Source organism: Palaemon carinicauda, chromosome 18 (assembly GCF_036898095.1).
Source record: "Palaemon carinicauda isolate YSFRI2023 chromosome 18, ASM3689809v2, whole genome shotgun sequence".
NCBI classification, from domain to species: domain Eukaryota; kingdom Metazoa; phylum Arthropoda; class Malacostraca; order Decapoda; family Palaemonidae; genus Palaemon; species Palaemon carinicauda.
The window spans coordinates 27,075,069-27,092,538 of record NC_090742.1 but is presented as its reverse complement, the minus strand read 5'-3'; the positions used below and the strand labels follow the sequence as shown (position 1 = coordinate 27,092,538).

General features: G+C 41.8%; 1 protein-coding gene across 4 annotated transcripts in view; it reads right to left on the bottom strand.

Moving 5' to 3' along the window:
• LOC137657732 (uncharacterized) overlaps positions 1 to 17,470 on the bottom strand; it is a 166,964-nt gene that overhangs the window by 54,108 nt on the left and 95,386 nt on the right. For all 4 annotated transcript variants that reach the window (XM_068392184.1, XM_068392183.1, XM_068392185.1 and 1 more), the window contains 3 exons: positions 16,212 to 16,306; positions 12,932 to 13,092; positions 6,365 to 6,510 (listed from right to left, as the gene is read on the bottom strand). In XM_068392184.1, the coding sequence (XP_068248285.1) occupies positions 6,365 to 6,510; positions 12,932 to 13,092; positions 16,212 to 16,306 (402 nt within the window). The remainder of the gene's footprint in view (positions 1 to 6,364; positions 6,511 to 12,931; positions 13,093 to 16,211; positions 16,307 to 17,470) is intronic.

Genomic DNA, 17,470 nt, shown 5'->3' with positions numbered 1-17,470 from the left:
ATGAGCTGATTACGGTCACTAGCCAGGGACTCAACTCTCTCACCCAGAGCTTGGATGGCACGCATCATATCAGCCATCGAAGGTTCCTGAGTGCCAGAAGGGGGATTAGGAGCAACCACTACAGGGGAAGGAATAGGTTGTGGGGCATGAGGAGAGGAAATGTCAATAGAACGAGAGGAACTTCTCCTAACTCTATCTCTCTCTAGCCTACGTGTATACTTTTCGAATTCGATAAAATCGAATTCCGAAAGCCCAACGCACTCCTCACATCGATCTTCCAATTGACAGGTTTTATCCCGACAATTGGAACAAACAGTGTGAGGGTCGATAGAGGCCTTCGGAAGACGCCTTGAACAGTCCCTAGCATTGCACTTCCTAAATTTTGGGACTTGTGAAGGGTCAGCCATTTTGAATTGGTCAAAGGGGAATTCAAAAACTATCAAAAAGTCATCAACAAAGAATCCGTAATCAAAAAAAAAGAGTTCAAGGATTTGTGAATAGAAAGCCTGCACAGCGAAAGCTCAAAACTAGAATAGTGTACTTCACCAATTAGTTGTGAAAACAAATCCAGTTAGCAACAGCGAGTAAGTACGTCTTGTCGGTAGCACGACAGAGAGAAAATTGAGTTCTTTGTTTACATTGAGTACTGGGTATCTGGACGACAGATGGCGCTGTTGGGCACACCCGCAACCTGTGTAGCGATCGCTGGCGAGTTTTACCTTAGAGTTTTCTGTCGAGCAACAGAGTTGCAGCTATTATAATCACCGGCTAAGTTAAATATTGAAAAAGCGCTATTAAAAAAAGTTTACATCAGAGAGAAGAACTCGATCCCTTTTCATAATGAGGCAATCACAAATAAAGTGATTTGTAATGAGGAAGACATTATATTGTAACCAATATTTTGGGATTTTTGAAAAGGCATTAGACAAACCACTAATACAAGAAATCAAACAAGCAATAAGGTGGAAGGGTATACTAAAAGGTCTCATCCTATCTATGTTGCACTACAATACTGCTAGATCTACAGTATAGTGAAGGCAGTGGGAGGGATATCAGAAGAGATTGAGATAAATGTTGATATTCCCGTGATAAAAAATCACAAATTTTTAAAGTAATTTGTACTTTTCCTTAATATACAAACCCGAGTCCTTTCAAGTTGGGAATATGTTTTCAGTACAAGCTTGATGCCAGTTGAATTGTTTTGACAAGCAGTTAAGCAACAGGTGGGAGTGAGGGTGAGGAGCCCCGCACACTTGCTCCCGGCTCCCTGCTCCCTTACCTGTCAAAGTCTCTTTGCTTATGACATTTTGGTTCAGAACTAAGAGTGGTGGTTGAGGAGGGAAGTATAACCTGAAGGACTTGGGTTTGTATAGGACCAAATCACAAAACTTTAAAATAATTTGTATTTTTGCTATTACAAATTACTTTAAAGATTTGTGATTTAGTCCTACATGAAATACAATCCAAAGTCCTTCAGGAAGGAAGACTCACTGCTTGGTAAGTTCAAGTCCCTCTAGAACCAAACAGGTAGGTACTCTTTCTGTCATAGAAATGTCAATCTACCATGTCCCATACAAGAGTGAAAGAGATGACTCCAGCAACATCCTATCTGTTTATCATTGCGATGAATAGACTAATAAGGACTAGCCTGTCCAAGAATATTGGTATGTGGTTAAAGAGAGATCCCTTCCCCCAAAGGGATTAGCAGTTCAGAATGCTATACCTGGCATATGATGATCAAAGGATTGGTATATATTTCACCATCCTCCCCCTTATCAAGGGAGGATGGAGGAGAACTTCTCTACATCCTAAAGAATGGAGTTTAGAACTGTAGTTTGCCAGCATCAAGTCAGATCCAACGAGTAACGCTTTTACAGCTTTGTTCCTAATAGAGGGGCAGAAAGAATGGAGTTGAAGAGCTATTCATTCTGCCTCCATTCCAGACTTACATCTCTATGTTACCCATAGACAAGATGTTTACCATCCTGCATGGGATCTGGGCTAGCTACACCTATACTTGAGCAGCCACCACAACCCCAACTGCAGAGGCATCAAGGGACTGAAGGGTACTCCTGTAGAATAAAGGCTATGAAGGTAGCCTGGTGCATACACATCCCAATCTAACTGGTATCTAGACCCTCTCAGCAGTCGGAGCGTATGCATTATGTATCGACTCCCTAAGTTCGAAAGAGATCGTTTTCTAGACACCTCTTTTTTGGTTCTGCCCGTGCTATGGAAGAGCTCCCAACAATCAGTCTCAGGTGCCAGGTCCTCTTCAGATAGCAGTGCAGAGCCCTCATGTGGCACAAAGCCACTTCTCTCTGTTCCACTCTCAGCTTCATGTAGAGAAGGAATGGAGAAGGGCTTGGGTCTGAGTTTGGCCATGTGCCCTAGGTAGTAGGTTGGTCAGGACACCAGCCACCTGTTGAGATACTAATGCTAGAGAGTTATGGGGTCTTTTGAAGGGCCAGACAGTACTACATTGGATCCTTCTCTCTGGTTACATTTAACTTTCCCTTTGCCTACGCATACACCGAATAGTCTGGCCTATTCTTTACACATTCTCCTCTGTCCTCATACACCTGACAACATTGAGATTGCCAAACAATTCTCCTTCTCTAAAGGGGTTAACTACTGCACTGTAATTGTTCAGCGGCCACTTTCTTCTTGGTAAAGGCAGAAGAGACTCTTTAGCTATGGTAAGCAACTCTTCTAGGAATAAGGACACTTCAAAATCACACCATTGTTCTCTAGTCTTGGGTAGTGTCATAGCCTGTGTAACATGATATTCCACTGTCTTAGGTTAGAGTTCTCTTGCTTGACAGTACACTCTGGCACAATAATCTATCTTATTTCTCTTACTCTTGTATTGTAAAGTTTTTATAGTTTATATAAGAAACATTTATTTTAATATTATCACTGTACTTAAATATTTTATTTTTCCTTGTTTCCTTTCCTCACAGGGCAATTTTCCCTGTTGGAGCCCCTGGGCTTATAGCATCCTGCTTTTCCAACTATGGTTGTAGCTTAGCAAGTAATAATAATTATAATAATAAGGAGCTTCAGACTCTCTCAAAGTGGAAGAAAAGGCCAAAAGACCATGTCACTTGCCTAACTTCTTCATGATTTCAAGCAGCAATGACAGTCTTAAGAGTCAAAACTTTCACCGAGGCCTTTTCAAAGGCTTGGACAAGGTACTGAGAACAGCAAGACAGTTAGAAGCTACTCCCGAGCATAGGCAACTCCTATGAGAAGGAGAGGTCTATCCCCTTCCATCAAAAGACCATGCTCAAGTTTGAGCGGTAGCCTTGACAGCCGTTACTGAAATAAGCTTCTCATAGCCAGGAAAAAGTGGAACTCCTCAATCTGATCTAGAGATGATCCAACTCAAGACAAATCCCTTCTATGATATTCATCATAGAGAATGACCCATTTCCCTATGAAAATGAGGGCCAAAGGAGTTCTTTCGGAAACTCAACAAGAATGAATGGGAAAGCACTTGGCATGAGGCTGTCTGGGAGCCACCTGAATCCACCCAAATACTGGCATGATCTCACATGGTAGATTAGCCAGTGGACCATGGTTGAACAGAAACAGGGCAAAACTATCCAAGTTATCCTGAGAACTCAAATCACGTTCCATGGGGGACGTCTCACTTCCAACCAAGGAAAGGTAAGTTCGTAACTCTGTATGAGTAAGGAAAGTTTCAATGATGATGAAATGTCCATTTCATTCAGTCCTAGGGTAAGGCTTAAGGCTGAGCAATGGTCTTTTACCGCCGGGACTGTAAGGTGCCTTTCTTTACATAAATACAGGAGAAACTCCGTAATTGCTGGGATAGTGGCATCGAGAGGAGAGATACCCCTTCCACAACACCAACCACAGAAGAACTTCCACCTTGCCTGGTAGATTGCTGCTGATGATTTCTGCAAGTATCCAGACATCCTGTTCGCAACTTCTTGTGAAAATGCTCCCTGCGTGAGGAGATGCTGGATAATCTCCAGGCGTGAAGTCATAGTGAAGTTACGGCTTTGTGGAAGATGTTGGCATGTGGCTCGGTCAGTAGTTGCAGAAGGTCTGGAAGCCATTCCACATGATGCCATGGCGGAGCTATGAGTGTCATTGAGAGGTTGACCGATCTTCTGGCCTTGTTGAGTACCCTCCTCATCAGACAGAATGGGGTAAAGGCGTAAATGTCGATATTGTCCCACCGTTGTTGGAATGCATCTTGCCAGAAAGTCTTGGGGTCTGAGACTCTGGAGCAGTACAACAGGAGCCTGAAGTTCAGGGCCATTGCGAACAGATGCACAGTCAGAGAACCCCACTAAGTCGAGACTTTGTTGGCTACTAGATAATCCAAAGACCACTCAGTGCTCACTATCTGAGATGCTTTGCTCAGGTTGGCGGCAAGCACATTCCTCTTGCCTGGAATGAAGCGTGCCAATAGCGGTATCAGGTGAATATCGGCCCATCTCAGTATCTCTACTGCTAGATGGGATAAGGGCTGCAAAAAACTACCTCATTCTTTGTTGATGTAAGCCACTACTGGGGTGTTGTAGCACATCACCATCAATGAACTGATGGAAATGTTGAAGTAGAATGAGGGGAGTCGGGCGCATTCCCTCATCGCCGCTAGGCGATCATTACGCCTAAACGACACTACACCAAGTTGCGATCGTAATAGTATCTGTTACCTTAGACTTGTAACGTGAGACAAGTATTATGTGTGCGCCCCTCCCTTTTGCTTGACTTGGATAGAAATTAAGGTTGCAATGTTTAGTTAATAAGTCAGATTTGGGACTTGAAATAAATTGCTATTCTACTGATGGAAGAATTATCCGTTCTCCCCGTCTGCATTTGTAATTTACAAGTTAATTATCATTATGACTGTTTCAGTAATTTAAAAGTTAGCGAGAGACTTATATTTTTTCTGTTATGTAAATCCTCAAGATTTAAAGTTCTATTCACTCGCTTTGAAGATTTCTGCTCATATTTTCTGTGAAAATTAACTTGGATAATAAATCCTCTTACCATGTAAAATTTGTCTCATCCTATATTATTTAATTACCCACGCCAAGTGACAGTCGACTGAAGAAGCCTGGAGACTTGTCGAGGACTTCCTGGAAAGTGCTGTACTTCAACATGGTCTGGACTTCTGCCCAGAGGGCTAGCCCCTTTCCTAATCCCAACGCATAGGAGTCTATCGACACTGGATTCCTGATCAGGGGAGGAAGAGATGACATGAACGGGACGCAATACCCTGAACGAATTATGGAGACTTTCCAGAGTTTGGCTCCGAGTTGCTTCCACCTGTACCAGCAACTTTACAGGCATCCCCCACTGGTGGACAAGCGGGGGGGGGGGGGGGGAGTGTCTATCCTAGCGTTTATTTATGGCCGCAAACACTCCTCTAGGAAGTTTTCTTCCCCTGGAGGAATTTGTGCCTTTCCTGTCCTTGGTCGGAAAGGGCTTCTTAGACACCATTGGCTTCGCTGTCTTCTTGTCTCTTGATTATGTTTACCAGTGTTTTATAAAGTGCAGCAAGAATTGATCCAAGAGTACAGTCAGCAGGTAAACACTTTCAATCAGAAAGGATATCACCCTACTACGGGGCTATTTTCTACCCTGATCAAGTAAAGATTTCCTGCTGGGTTCATTAACTCCATTAAGTCCTTTCTTGATCTGACATTGTTGTTAACCCAAGCCAATGGCACCACATCAGACATGTAGGTGTGGGTACATCCAGTAAATAACATTAAATACCCACAGGAAACAAAGATCTCAGTATCCAGGTGACAGCTCTTCCTGATATTACAGTTTTTCTAGTTTTGTTATAAATCTACTTGATCTTTCAAAGCCCTATTGAGTGTAGGGACCTGTTGCCAGCCACCTGTTAAGAATAAAAATAAAGGAATTTTGAGTGACAATGGATATAAGCTAACTAAATTCCTTAAAAAATCTACATTAAACAGTAGTAAAATAATACAATTAATAGTAAACCAATTTAAAAGATTTTATATTTTCCCTAAACAGTCTTTCTTTTACTATGATAGTATGTATCGGCATAGGAACAACTTACAATTAGCTGAGAGCATGATTTATCTAGCAATGTTTAAAAATAAAGGTAATAAGGTTGTTGCAAATGTAGATGAGCTAGAAAATGAAGATGCCTATGACAAAACTATCTGTAAAATAAACAGCTGACAGTAAAACCGACACTGCAACCACTCAGAGAGTATCCTCTCCAAACAACTTATCACCATCAACCAGAACTCGATTAGGAACAGTTTGTTTGTAAATTTCAGTTAAAAGTTTTCTTGGAAAAGGAATTTTTGTGGTATAACTAATATTGTAATATTCTTACATTTTCTTCTTCTACTCTTGGCTTCACGAAGGATTTAACATTAATGATTATGCACAACCCATGGGGATAACAGGAGGGAGGAGGATATGTAGTTTCCAAATTCCAGCTTGGAAGGAATGCTTTCTCCATTGACTGTGGAGGTCGTCCTGAAAAAATATTAAAAAGAAGAAAAAAGAAATTTAAAAAAAGAATCAAAATTATTCTACTTATCTTAGAAAATAGACTATATATCACCTAAAATATAAAAGCACAGTACAGTACAATATATGGCCAATTTGGAGGTAATTTGTTTTTTCCTTAACTATACAAAACCAAGTCCCATACTTAGGAGAATGATAACAGCGCAAGCTTGGATACAGTATTTAAAAGATTTAACAAGGTGTCAAACAACTGGCTGGTAAATGACGGCCCAGTAGCTAGGAGGCGGCAACCATCTCCTTGCTTGATCATTGATAACTCATTTTAATAACATCTAGGACTTACAAGGGGTTAGTGATAGAGGGAAAGTATGAGTAAGGGACACAAGTTTGTACAGTTAAGGAAAAGTACAAATTACCTCCAAATTTGTCATTTGTTCCCACACATACAGTATACAAACCCTCGTTCCTTACATAAGATTCATCATTAGGTAAGAGAAGTCCCCATTCTAACTGGCAGAAAACTTATCCCAGAAACTCAAAACTCTTGCATAGGAAATGCTGAAAATTTCCGGATTTTGGCACCTTGTGCACCAGAAGTTTAGTAGCACTCAAAGGTACACAGCCCTAGCATCAATGATTGTTGTTAAGTTGAAAATCTGAGGCATAAGACGTGGCTAAAAGTTCCTGATAGATTTGTGTACATCCTTGCAAATGGCATACAGTATTATGATACATGGGTTTTTCTGTCTATATCACGCTCTCCGTCGTAAAGGTGCATGAGGGAAAAGACTCTACTCTACTAAAGTATAGAACAGCGCTGATTGGGGCTTACTTGTACCGAGATCCAGTTCCAGCAGGCAAGGCACTTGATGCTGTACCCCAAAAGAGAGAAGAAGACTGAAAGGGAAAGATGAGGCCAGTCACTCTTTACTTTAATCCCAGACTTACTTGTAACCTATACCCTGAATCTGGAGCTAATAGTTCTGTGAAAGGAGCCTAGGTAACTATATCACCTGCTGTGCTGCTGCAACAGGCCCAAGAGAGAAGGTTTCTAGGTACTGTACTTGTGGGTCACATCCCACAGGTAATGGACAGTAAACGTTATTTGACATTTCCATATCCCTGCCTGTCCAACATGCGCTACATAGAGATTGTTCTTAAATGCCAGTGAAGCACCAACACTTCTGATCTCATGCACTCTGGCTTGAGGTTTTCTTGTGGTGGAAGAAGAGGGAGGTAAGAGGATATGATCAATTACCTCCTGTAAACAAGAAGAAATTATGTTTTTTGTAATTTTCTTTTTTACCTTACCCATGCTAACAAACGAGTGATGCAGACTTGGTCTGATTGCTTGAATTCACTTGAGATAGCACCTCAAAGCTCTCACAGACAATAGCAACTGATCAGGATCACCGGTTAACTCTATGGCTTGTAACCTGAAAAGGAAAAAACCTAAGATCTAAAACTGAAGGATTTTGAATTTTGGCAACAAACTCAAGGACAAAGGTGAACGAGATCTGCCTCAACCTCCTTGAATGAGCGACATCGAAAGAGAGACCATGGAGCTCAAAAATGTTTTGCCGACAACAAGGCGAGAAGGAAAACCATTTTGAAGGCAAGATCTCAATCTAAGGCTCACCAATGGTTCAAGGAGCGCAGAACTTTCACTAACTTTCACTACGTTCCACAGAGGACTAACTTTGACTGGAGGACAGATCTGTTCAAATCTTCGTATGAGCATTGTAATTTCTACCAACGAAGAAATGTCTAATCCCTTCAGTCAGTCATAATACTTAGTTTAAGGGTGAGTAGCCTTTTACCACTGAAACAGAGCAGTTTCTCCTTGCTGAGATAAAGTGAAAAGTCAGCTATGAGCAGAATCGAGACTCTGAGGAGAGACACCCCTCCTACGATACCAACCACAGAAGATGGCCCGTTTGGCCTGATACACGGAGGTGGAGAAAAGGCGGAGGCACTTTGACATCTCTTGCACAGCTGTGAGCAAAAAGCCAAACTTTGAGAGGAGATGCTGGATAGCCTTCACACATGAAGCTGGAGGGTCCCACCCCTTCATGGAAGATCATGGTGTGTGGTTAGCACAACAGATCAGCAAGAGATGGCAATTCCCTCAAAATCTCTATTAACAGAAGTAAAGGGTCCAGGTACCATTCTACTTAATGCTATTTCTTGGCCTCGAGAGTCAAACTAAGATTGGACGTTACTCGAACCTGATTCAAGACGCTTCTGCTGAGGCAAAAGGGTGGAAACGCATAGGTGCCAAGACCGTCCCACAGATGCTGGACTGTGGCCTCAAACGCAGCTCTTGGGTCTGGAACTGAAGAGCAGTAAACTAGTTCAGCAGTATTGAAAACAGGTCTGTTGTGAGTGAACCTCACAAAGTCACGATCTATCACTACCATGGACTCCAAAGACCATTCTGAACCAACTATCTGAGTCCTTCTCAACTTGTCCGCCACTTCATTCCGCTTGCCGAAAATGAAACAAGCCGTCAGAGCAATCGAGCTGTGTTCCTCCCATTCTAGAACCTCTACTGCTAGTCGACTTGACATTGAGGATGTTACACTGTACCCTCTTGCTTGTTTTTGTTGCTTATCAACATCAACAAGCAACCCAAAAAAAAAAGGGCTAAATTGCTGAAGGGACAGGAATCTTGCCTTCAGCTCCAGAACATTGATATGGCTCTGGCGGTCCAGCAATGACCACCAAACCAACACCATGTGCTGAAGGAGGTTTGCTCCCCAAGGTTCCCTGGGTGCATCAATGAAAAGAAGGAACTCTGGGAGCCAAACTTGAACCGTGACTCCTCAAAACAGCTTTGTCATTCAACCACCAACAGTGATCTCTTCTGGCCTCTTCCCCTATTGACATTAGTGAGAGGGGCTAGTCGAGATGTTGATACCACTGCCATTACAACTCTTACTGTAGTGAACGAAAACGAAGACGACCACCGGCACAACATGTTCGAAAGATGTCAGATGTCCCAGAAGTCTCTGCCACTAACGTACATGCAGATGGGAAGATGGGATTGTTGCAGGAAAGGAAGAGCAACGCCTTTCGGGCAAGACATTCTATCCTAAGATGGGAAGATTCTTATGAGGACTGTGTCAATGTCCATCCCGAGGTAGGAGAGTCTTCGTGTCAGCACTAACACAGACTTCCTTTGTTTCAATATGATCCACAGATCATGACAAAATAAAAGAAGTCTGTCTTTGTAGAGGAGAAGGGTTTCCTCTGAGCTTACTAGAACTAGCCAGTCATTTAGATAGCATAGAAGATGTATGCCATTGGTATGTACCCATGACAAAACCAGAGTAAAGACTCTAGTGAATACCTGCGAGGCCGTTGAGACCATTTGAGGATGGAAGTAGGACGAAAGTCCCCTTTCTGAGGCTGCTCTCAAGATTGCGATGATGGCGCTGCCACTTTAGCCTGACAGGACGAGGATGAGGATTGTGGTTGACAAAAGGATACTACATGTTGAAGGAATAGGTTCTGGCTATCTTCCTCCACCTCTCCATCATTGCTTCCATGTTCTCAGTAGGGAACAACGCAAGACCTCTAAGAGATGTGTTTCAAAGCTCCAACCCTTCTCGACAGCCGATGCTCTTTACGAATCTAGTGGCTACAGCATCTATGACCCAGTTGGCCCACAAGTTTGCTGCTTGGTGTGTCAGAATTCAATAGGACTAGTGCCTGTCACCACCCCATCCATCATTGCTCACTACTTGTCTGGATCCACAAGATCCTCAGTGTTGGCTAAAATGCCAACTGCTCTGACCAGCCGTCCAACCAGGAGCCTGGTTAGAGGGTAGCCATGAAAAAATAACAACTCCCCTTGCTCATTGTTCTGAGTTTTTGGCTAGCTGGCACTGGTAATGCACCATCGAAGTCGTCAGAATCTTTATCCAAGGAATCGCCCAGCTTATGGCTCACACCCCATTGGCCCTGAGTGGGGTCAGGATCGTCGACTTGAACGCTAACAAGAGACAGAGGACTAGGAGGAGGATCCCAGGTCAAGGGAACCAACAAGGCCACCACTGTTTCCTGAATTATCCTGAGAAGAACAGAATTACCAAAATTGTGGATGGCCAATTCTTAGGGAGGAAAATTGAGTCCTTCCGAACTGGAGGCTGAAGTAAAGGAAGTTAAGACACTAATAGCCTCCTTCCGAGGAGCCTTCACAAGCCATTAAGTCTGTGGGGGTTAAGCTGGAGCAGTAACTGGTGCCAGGGTCAGAACGGTGGAGGCAGTGTCAATTATCTCGATGAGTGGCAGTCTATACTTCTCGACAAATGAGACCTCTCTCAGAGATCTCTATCACCCACTCATCCTCGGGTGAAAGATGTCTCCTGGAGGAGGCGTAACCTGCCCTTGCTTCTTTTGTTTTTAGTCACCTTATTTGGGATAATTTTCAATTGTTCCCACAATGGCTTCATGTGGTCTGCCTTTATATCTAGATATACCTGATATCTAGACACATGAGCAGGTGAATTGCAAGCAGGAAGGGGCAATGGTGCCATTGAATAAATTATCTCCTATGCCTAGGATCCAAGGGAACTCTGACCGTCAGAGGGATGTTAACGGGTTAATTCAAACTAAGTAATGATCGTGCCATCATGAGAACAAATGTAGCCTGCGTGACTGCTGTCATAAGTTCCTGAAACCAAGGCAAGTCCCATGCGCACGAGAACCTTGAGACTCGTGATGCCCTAGAGTCATGGTGGAAAATGCCTTTGGCTCCGAAGAACCATCGGGAGTGATCACCTGAAGGCTCTGAAGAGCCTAGCTACAAAGAGCTAGTGCAGGATGCATACAAGCAGATCAAGCAGCGACGACCTCTTGCGTCTGCGAGAACGTCCACCGTTGGGCCCGGAAGGGTCAGCAAACTCGTCGTGGTGAGAATCAATAGGAACCTCCGGCTGAGCTAGCTCGGCATGCTAATTAAACTAAGAGTGTTGACTGAACTCAGCATCCCTTCCAATGGATCGGGACAGGGGAAGGGCCGAGGCCAACCCCTGCAGAGGCAGATGTGCACTCCTGTTGTACCTCTAGTATGAACACCTCAAAAGCCTTTCCTTAGTGGGGGAGCTCGAAAGCCCCAAGAAAGATCACGACTGACATAAGACGTCAAAAGAGTTAGACTCCTTTTGAGGGAAAGCCACCACTGCTTCACTAGGGGAGGCAATAGGGTCTTCCTTACCAGGGGGTTGTTTGGAGGTTAGATGGTCATAACTCTTATCCAATCGACCTCTGGAGGAAGCCAAACAGGGCGAGGCAGGTGGAAGACTATTAGCCATGGAAGAAAAAAGTCTGGACTTCTTGGACTGCGAGGATGAACCGGAAAGCGAAGTATCCCTTTTGGACTTCATCTTCCTGCATCTATTGTACTTCTCCCACTGGGAGGATGGCCACTCCTGACACTTACCTCAAGAAGAAGCTTACATGCAGGAGTGTCATCTACATGAAGGCCATAGCCAGAGAGGATCCGTCTCCTTAGTTGACATAAAGGTACTGCAAGAGCCACCCAATACACCAAGAAAAACCCACATAATTGCAGTCCTCACCTTCAATCAACCATAGCCAAATCAAAAGTAAGCTCAGTTGCTAGGAAGAGTGTAAGCGGCTGGGTGAGCCAGTCTACCCAACCATCCCACTAACTAGCGGAGAGTCATTGACACCTCATGTTGAAAGTTTTTATAGCTAAACTAGCTTGCGCTAAAACATATCTCCAAAGTAAAGAAGGAAGGTTTGTTTTCATGCAAAAACAAATGAAAATTAGAAAAAACAGAGATGGAAAGTTTACACAACAGTAACAGAATATTAGGTGAGGTGATATTAAGAAAAGTCTTATATCCTATTCATGGATCAAAGTCAGAAACATTCAAACCAAACTTCTTAAGTAATAAGTCATCCCATTTTTTTTACATTAATGATGAATTTAATCATATCATCCTGCTAAATGTCCCACTACAACTCCAAGTTAATTCTAGCCATACAGTTTCCAGTTATGAGCACAAAAACATTAATGGATGTATATTTCAGCAAACACTACTAGATTATCAAATGATAAAATGAAATAAAAATGAGAAGCTACATGGAAAAAGTTACGTAGTTACAAAACCAGATAAATCTAAAGAGAAGGGCATGAAAATTATGAATATTTAACAGCACTCTCAAATGACATGTTATACAGTACTATATTTTCAATTTCCAAACCACCCTTAATCATCAAAGTCTTTCAATTGCAATGATGAAAGTCATATAAAATTCCCCACTTTCTGAACAGTACCTATTAACATTTCTATATTTCAAGTCAAATGAACAAAAATTAATAGTATTCTAATCATTCACTTTCCATCCATTGTTATCGATTATCTTAATTTTACCAAAATAGTACACTCCTTACGCAAGAATGGATGCAAGTATAGTGCTAAAGTTTCTTTATTTTCATCCATCAGGCCATCATAAAGATCTGTAAGGAGATTATAGTAGTTTTCAATATTGAGATTCCTGGCAAATGTTTCCTCCAGTGGTCGCCCTGATTCTGGACAAGACCAGTGTCTCAGTCTGCAAAAGAAAATATCAAAACATTATGTACTGTACAGTATAGTACTATAATTACTCTTACCAAAGGAACATACTTTTCGAATAACATAAAAATTGAGGTTACTAATTCTATTTATATGAAGCAATTAAATATCAATTATTCTTATCATGAGAAAGTGAGCTATAAATTCAAAACTGAAAGTGAGGATTACAGAATAAGTTGAAAACTGAAGTTAATCATTCAATTTACAGGTTTCTGGACAGAGACTTATCTATGCTCAATACAATTTTACATGAAGTACAGTATAAAAATAAATAACTTAAAATTAAGTTGAAGACCCTAAATTATAAATAAGAAAACCTGCCAATACATTATATAGTATATAAATACTGTACAATATGAGCAAATTCACAAGCACATCAACCAAGAGGGACTCCTTGATCACAAAAACCAAAGCAAGATTGACACAGGGCCAGCATATAGAAATATCATCCTAAGACAATCACCTGGGATCAGCTGCATCAGGAGGGTTAAGAGAGTAAGGAGGATACTCCACAGAAGATCCTACTTCAGAAACAACGAAAGAACCAGCTAATCATCCCAAATCCTCATTATGCAGAATCCTGACTGGAGAAGAAAGGTCACCACAGGAGCCCACCAGAGAGGAAACTTGTGGCACTAATGGGAGGCCAGGCAAGAACCTTGGCTAAAAAGACCCCCAAAGTCAGGTTAAATCGAAGGAAGGCAATGCTTCCTTGATAAAAGATTAATCAGAAGGATCGAGAATATCAAACAGCTTCTTCACCAAGACTTATCCCCTGAGGGAAGGGAAGCAAAGAGATGACACTGGAAAGAAGAGTGGAAAGAGGAGGTCTCTCAAAACCTCAACTCCTCACTTGACCAATCCAACTCCACTGCCAAGCAGACCAAAGGTGCCAGAAGAAAGACCCCTCTCTTCTCCAAACAAAATCAAATTATGTTCAATAAAAACTCAAACAATTTTGCCACTAGAGGCTCCCTTTCGAAGTGCCAAGAACTCCCCATATGAAGGAAATTTGCCAACAAGGGAGAGAACTGAGAAGAAGGACAAGGCAAGGAGAAACAACTGAAACAGAACGAGAAATAAATGAAGAAGGCCGAGCAACCCAGGCACCCACCTTCTGCTTTTTCCCTTAGACCAAAGGGGAGGAAGTCCAGGGGGCAATGGCTCAGGACAAGGACCTCTGGACTTAGGAAGCTACAAACACTCTGGTGCTCCGAGCCACCAGGACAGACAGTCAAAATGGGGACAAAGCCCAATACAAGACCTCTGACCTTCAGAAACTGAAGCAGCAGAAAGATCTCAAGCAATAAACCTTGAGCCTCAAGGAGACAAGGAAGCCCTGAAACAGCAGCCAGAAAAACTGATAAAAGGCGCCACCAAAATTGAGGAAAGCATCTGGACATCCCCGGCAGTCACCTATCCAAGAATTAACCAGTCCAAGGAAGCTAAACCTAGCTGAACGGACAAGAAGTGGAGGGAAAACGAAGAATGTCACTGACACTCATGACCCACAACCTTGAATCATAGGTCAAATGGGAAACACAAAAGCTCGTGCAACTGGGAAGACCCTTCCTGAGATGCATCAAAAGGGAGGAAGGGTCTGATCAAGACCTCACTAGAGAAGGAAATCAATAACCAACTCAAGCAACCTACAACCCAATGACAAGATTCTCGTTAAAGGGCGAGGGCCCCCGCATCTGATCAACAGGTTCCGCGGCCCTGGGCCCAACATAATCATAACCTACATAGACAAAAATTGACCCAAAGTGAGATTGTCCCCCTGCACACCAAGTTGAGCCCTGATGCATACTTGTACTAGTCCAGCACCTATCCCAGACCCTCCACCCTTACTTTAGTGCCCTTCAGCATTGTAACAGGATCAAAAGAAGACTTAATGGGTAACTTATCGTCAGGCACCCATCCAGACCTGTTCCCCTAGGGCCATGCCACATCGAGTTCACAATACGCGGTATCTGTTGTACCCTTACCATGGGTATAGTCGACAGGTACCTGAAGATTTGCAAGAAAATCATTGAGGTTATTCGACATCCTAGTGATAACAAACTCAAAATTTTCCGTCAATTTGAAAACTTTAATTGAAATGATTGTCTAAAAAACTAACTTCACAAGAAAATAATCTAAGCTCAAAATCAGAAGTCTTTACAGGAGGAAAAACAGGTGTGCCAAAGGAAATATTAACCACAAGGGATGAGAAATACCAAACTTTCCAAAAGGATGAAGAAAAATCAGAACAAATGGAGCACTTGTTAAAACCATAAACTAGCGTTGATTTCAACAAGTAATAGGCGTAGACCTTACTAACTTCAAGGCTAGGAGCTGAAGAGAGGAAGTTCAAAGTACAAAATACAAGAAATTTACCTCTCCTGTAGGACTATCCTTTTCCTTATGATTCCTTTCTATGCAAGGACTAGATGATTAACAAAAGCACCCAATATGATATTGGCCAAGCTCGACACAAATACCATGGGAAGCAAAACGAACAAACACCTTGCCTTTGCAATTAGTACAATTATCACATAGTTCATACTCCCTGAAATTTATCAGGATCCCACAGAAAGGGCAGCTCTTGACCGGATTCAAAGGTATGATTGTAGATTTATTGAGACTCCATGAGGGAGAAATTATCTACCGGGTTACACAAAAATGATCAAACTCAATGAAAATCCATACAAGGATATCACATAAAAACACGAATGAGATAATAAGCATTACACAAGAACCAACAAACTCTGAAGAGTAAACTCTCTGAACTAAAAGGAATTGGAAATTCAACAGAACACTCGACCTGTTATCAGCCCAAGCACTCGTTAACAGCTGATTTTCAAAGTGAATGGACAGTAAGTTCAGCCGGGAGTGTTCACAATCAGGAGAGAGAATAGGAAGTAGTAGGGATGGCAATGTGATTAAAATTTCTGCAGTGTTTGGAGATTCAAGTCTAGATAAATTATCTTTTTATGTACACTATCACAAAGAGTAATAAATGATATTTATTATTAGATTGCATGCATCATTCAAAATAAGTACACCTGGACATTATTCTTGTTTTTGTAATGTTAAAAATATTCTACTGTATACCTTTCCTGAATTATGCAATCTGCTTCTTGTTGGGCCATGCCAGCAAAGACACAATAGAGTGCTTTTCTGTCTTTATCAATGTTACCATTAAAAACCTGAAAAAGGAAAAACAATTATAAATTTTAGAGTAAGTTAAATTTTTCCTAACTATACAAACCTTGAGCTCTTTACTGTGGGTATATATCTCAGTGAAAGCGAAAACTAGCCCTAAAACTTTTTCAGCGATGTATAACTGCCTGCTGCTGGTTAGCGGGGAGTAGACCAACAACCCCGTCTACACACACACCAGTGATTGATTGATTGATTTAAGGTTTTAAGGCATCCTGACATCTAAGGTCATTGACGCCAATATCATTTAGTCTATATACAGTATATAAAAAAATAAAAGAATATTTAACTAAAACCTTAAAAGTTTAATGTCATTATAAAAGTTAAATAGTTTTCAAAAGACCTGCTTCTGAAATAAATCTAAAAATGCCACTTGCATAGTAGGACACATCATGTCTAAGAACCTTGGCAAGGATGAACCTGCCACCCTCACCTCGAGCCTCAAACAAATATCTATTCCTTAAGTTATTATAATTAGGGCATTCGGTCAACAAATGCCTCACTGTTAGAAGTACCAAACAGTCATCACAATATGGTTGGTGTTGGCCCTTCAGCAGAAACTCGTGTGTCAACCAAGTATGATCAATACGGAGACGACAAAGAGACGTTTCCCTTTTTCGGGGCATCATGTCATACCTCCAAGGAGATATGACATTTGTTACTTCTCTCATTTTATTCCCATTAGACTATCTCAGTGCTATTGCCATTTATTGCAAAGCAATTTCTTGATGCTAGGTAGGATATCATTACACGGAATGGGATACCTTCTTGGCAGCAACTCTGATGCAGTATTCTTTGCCAGTAAATCTGCCTTCTCATTGCCAGACACACCTACATGTGCTGGAACCCAACAAAATTGAACTGTTATACCTCTCCGTCCAATAATAAAAAGCCATTCTAAAATCTTTAAAACTAGAGGGTTACTGGAATTAAAAATTTCTAAAGCTTGAAGGACACTCCTTGCATCACTAAAAATTGTAAAATTACCCTCCTTCTCCAATGCTATTTTCTCAATAGCGGTTAACATGCCATACAGTTTGGAAGTAAATATGGAGCGGTTAGAGGAAGTGCAGCTCTACAATTAAAATAATTCCTATGTACTCCAAATCCAATGCCAGCATCAGATTTGGAGCCATCAGTATATATAAAAG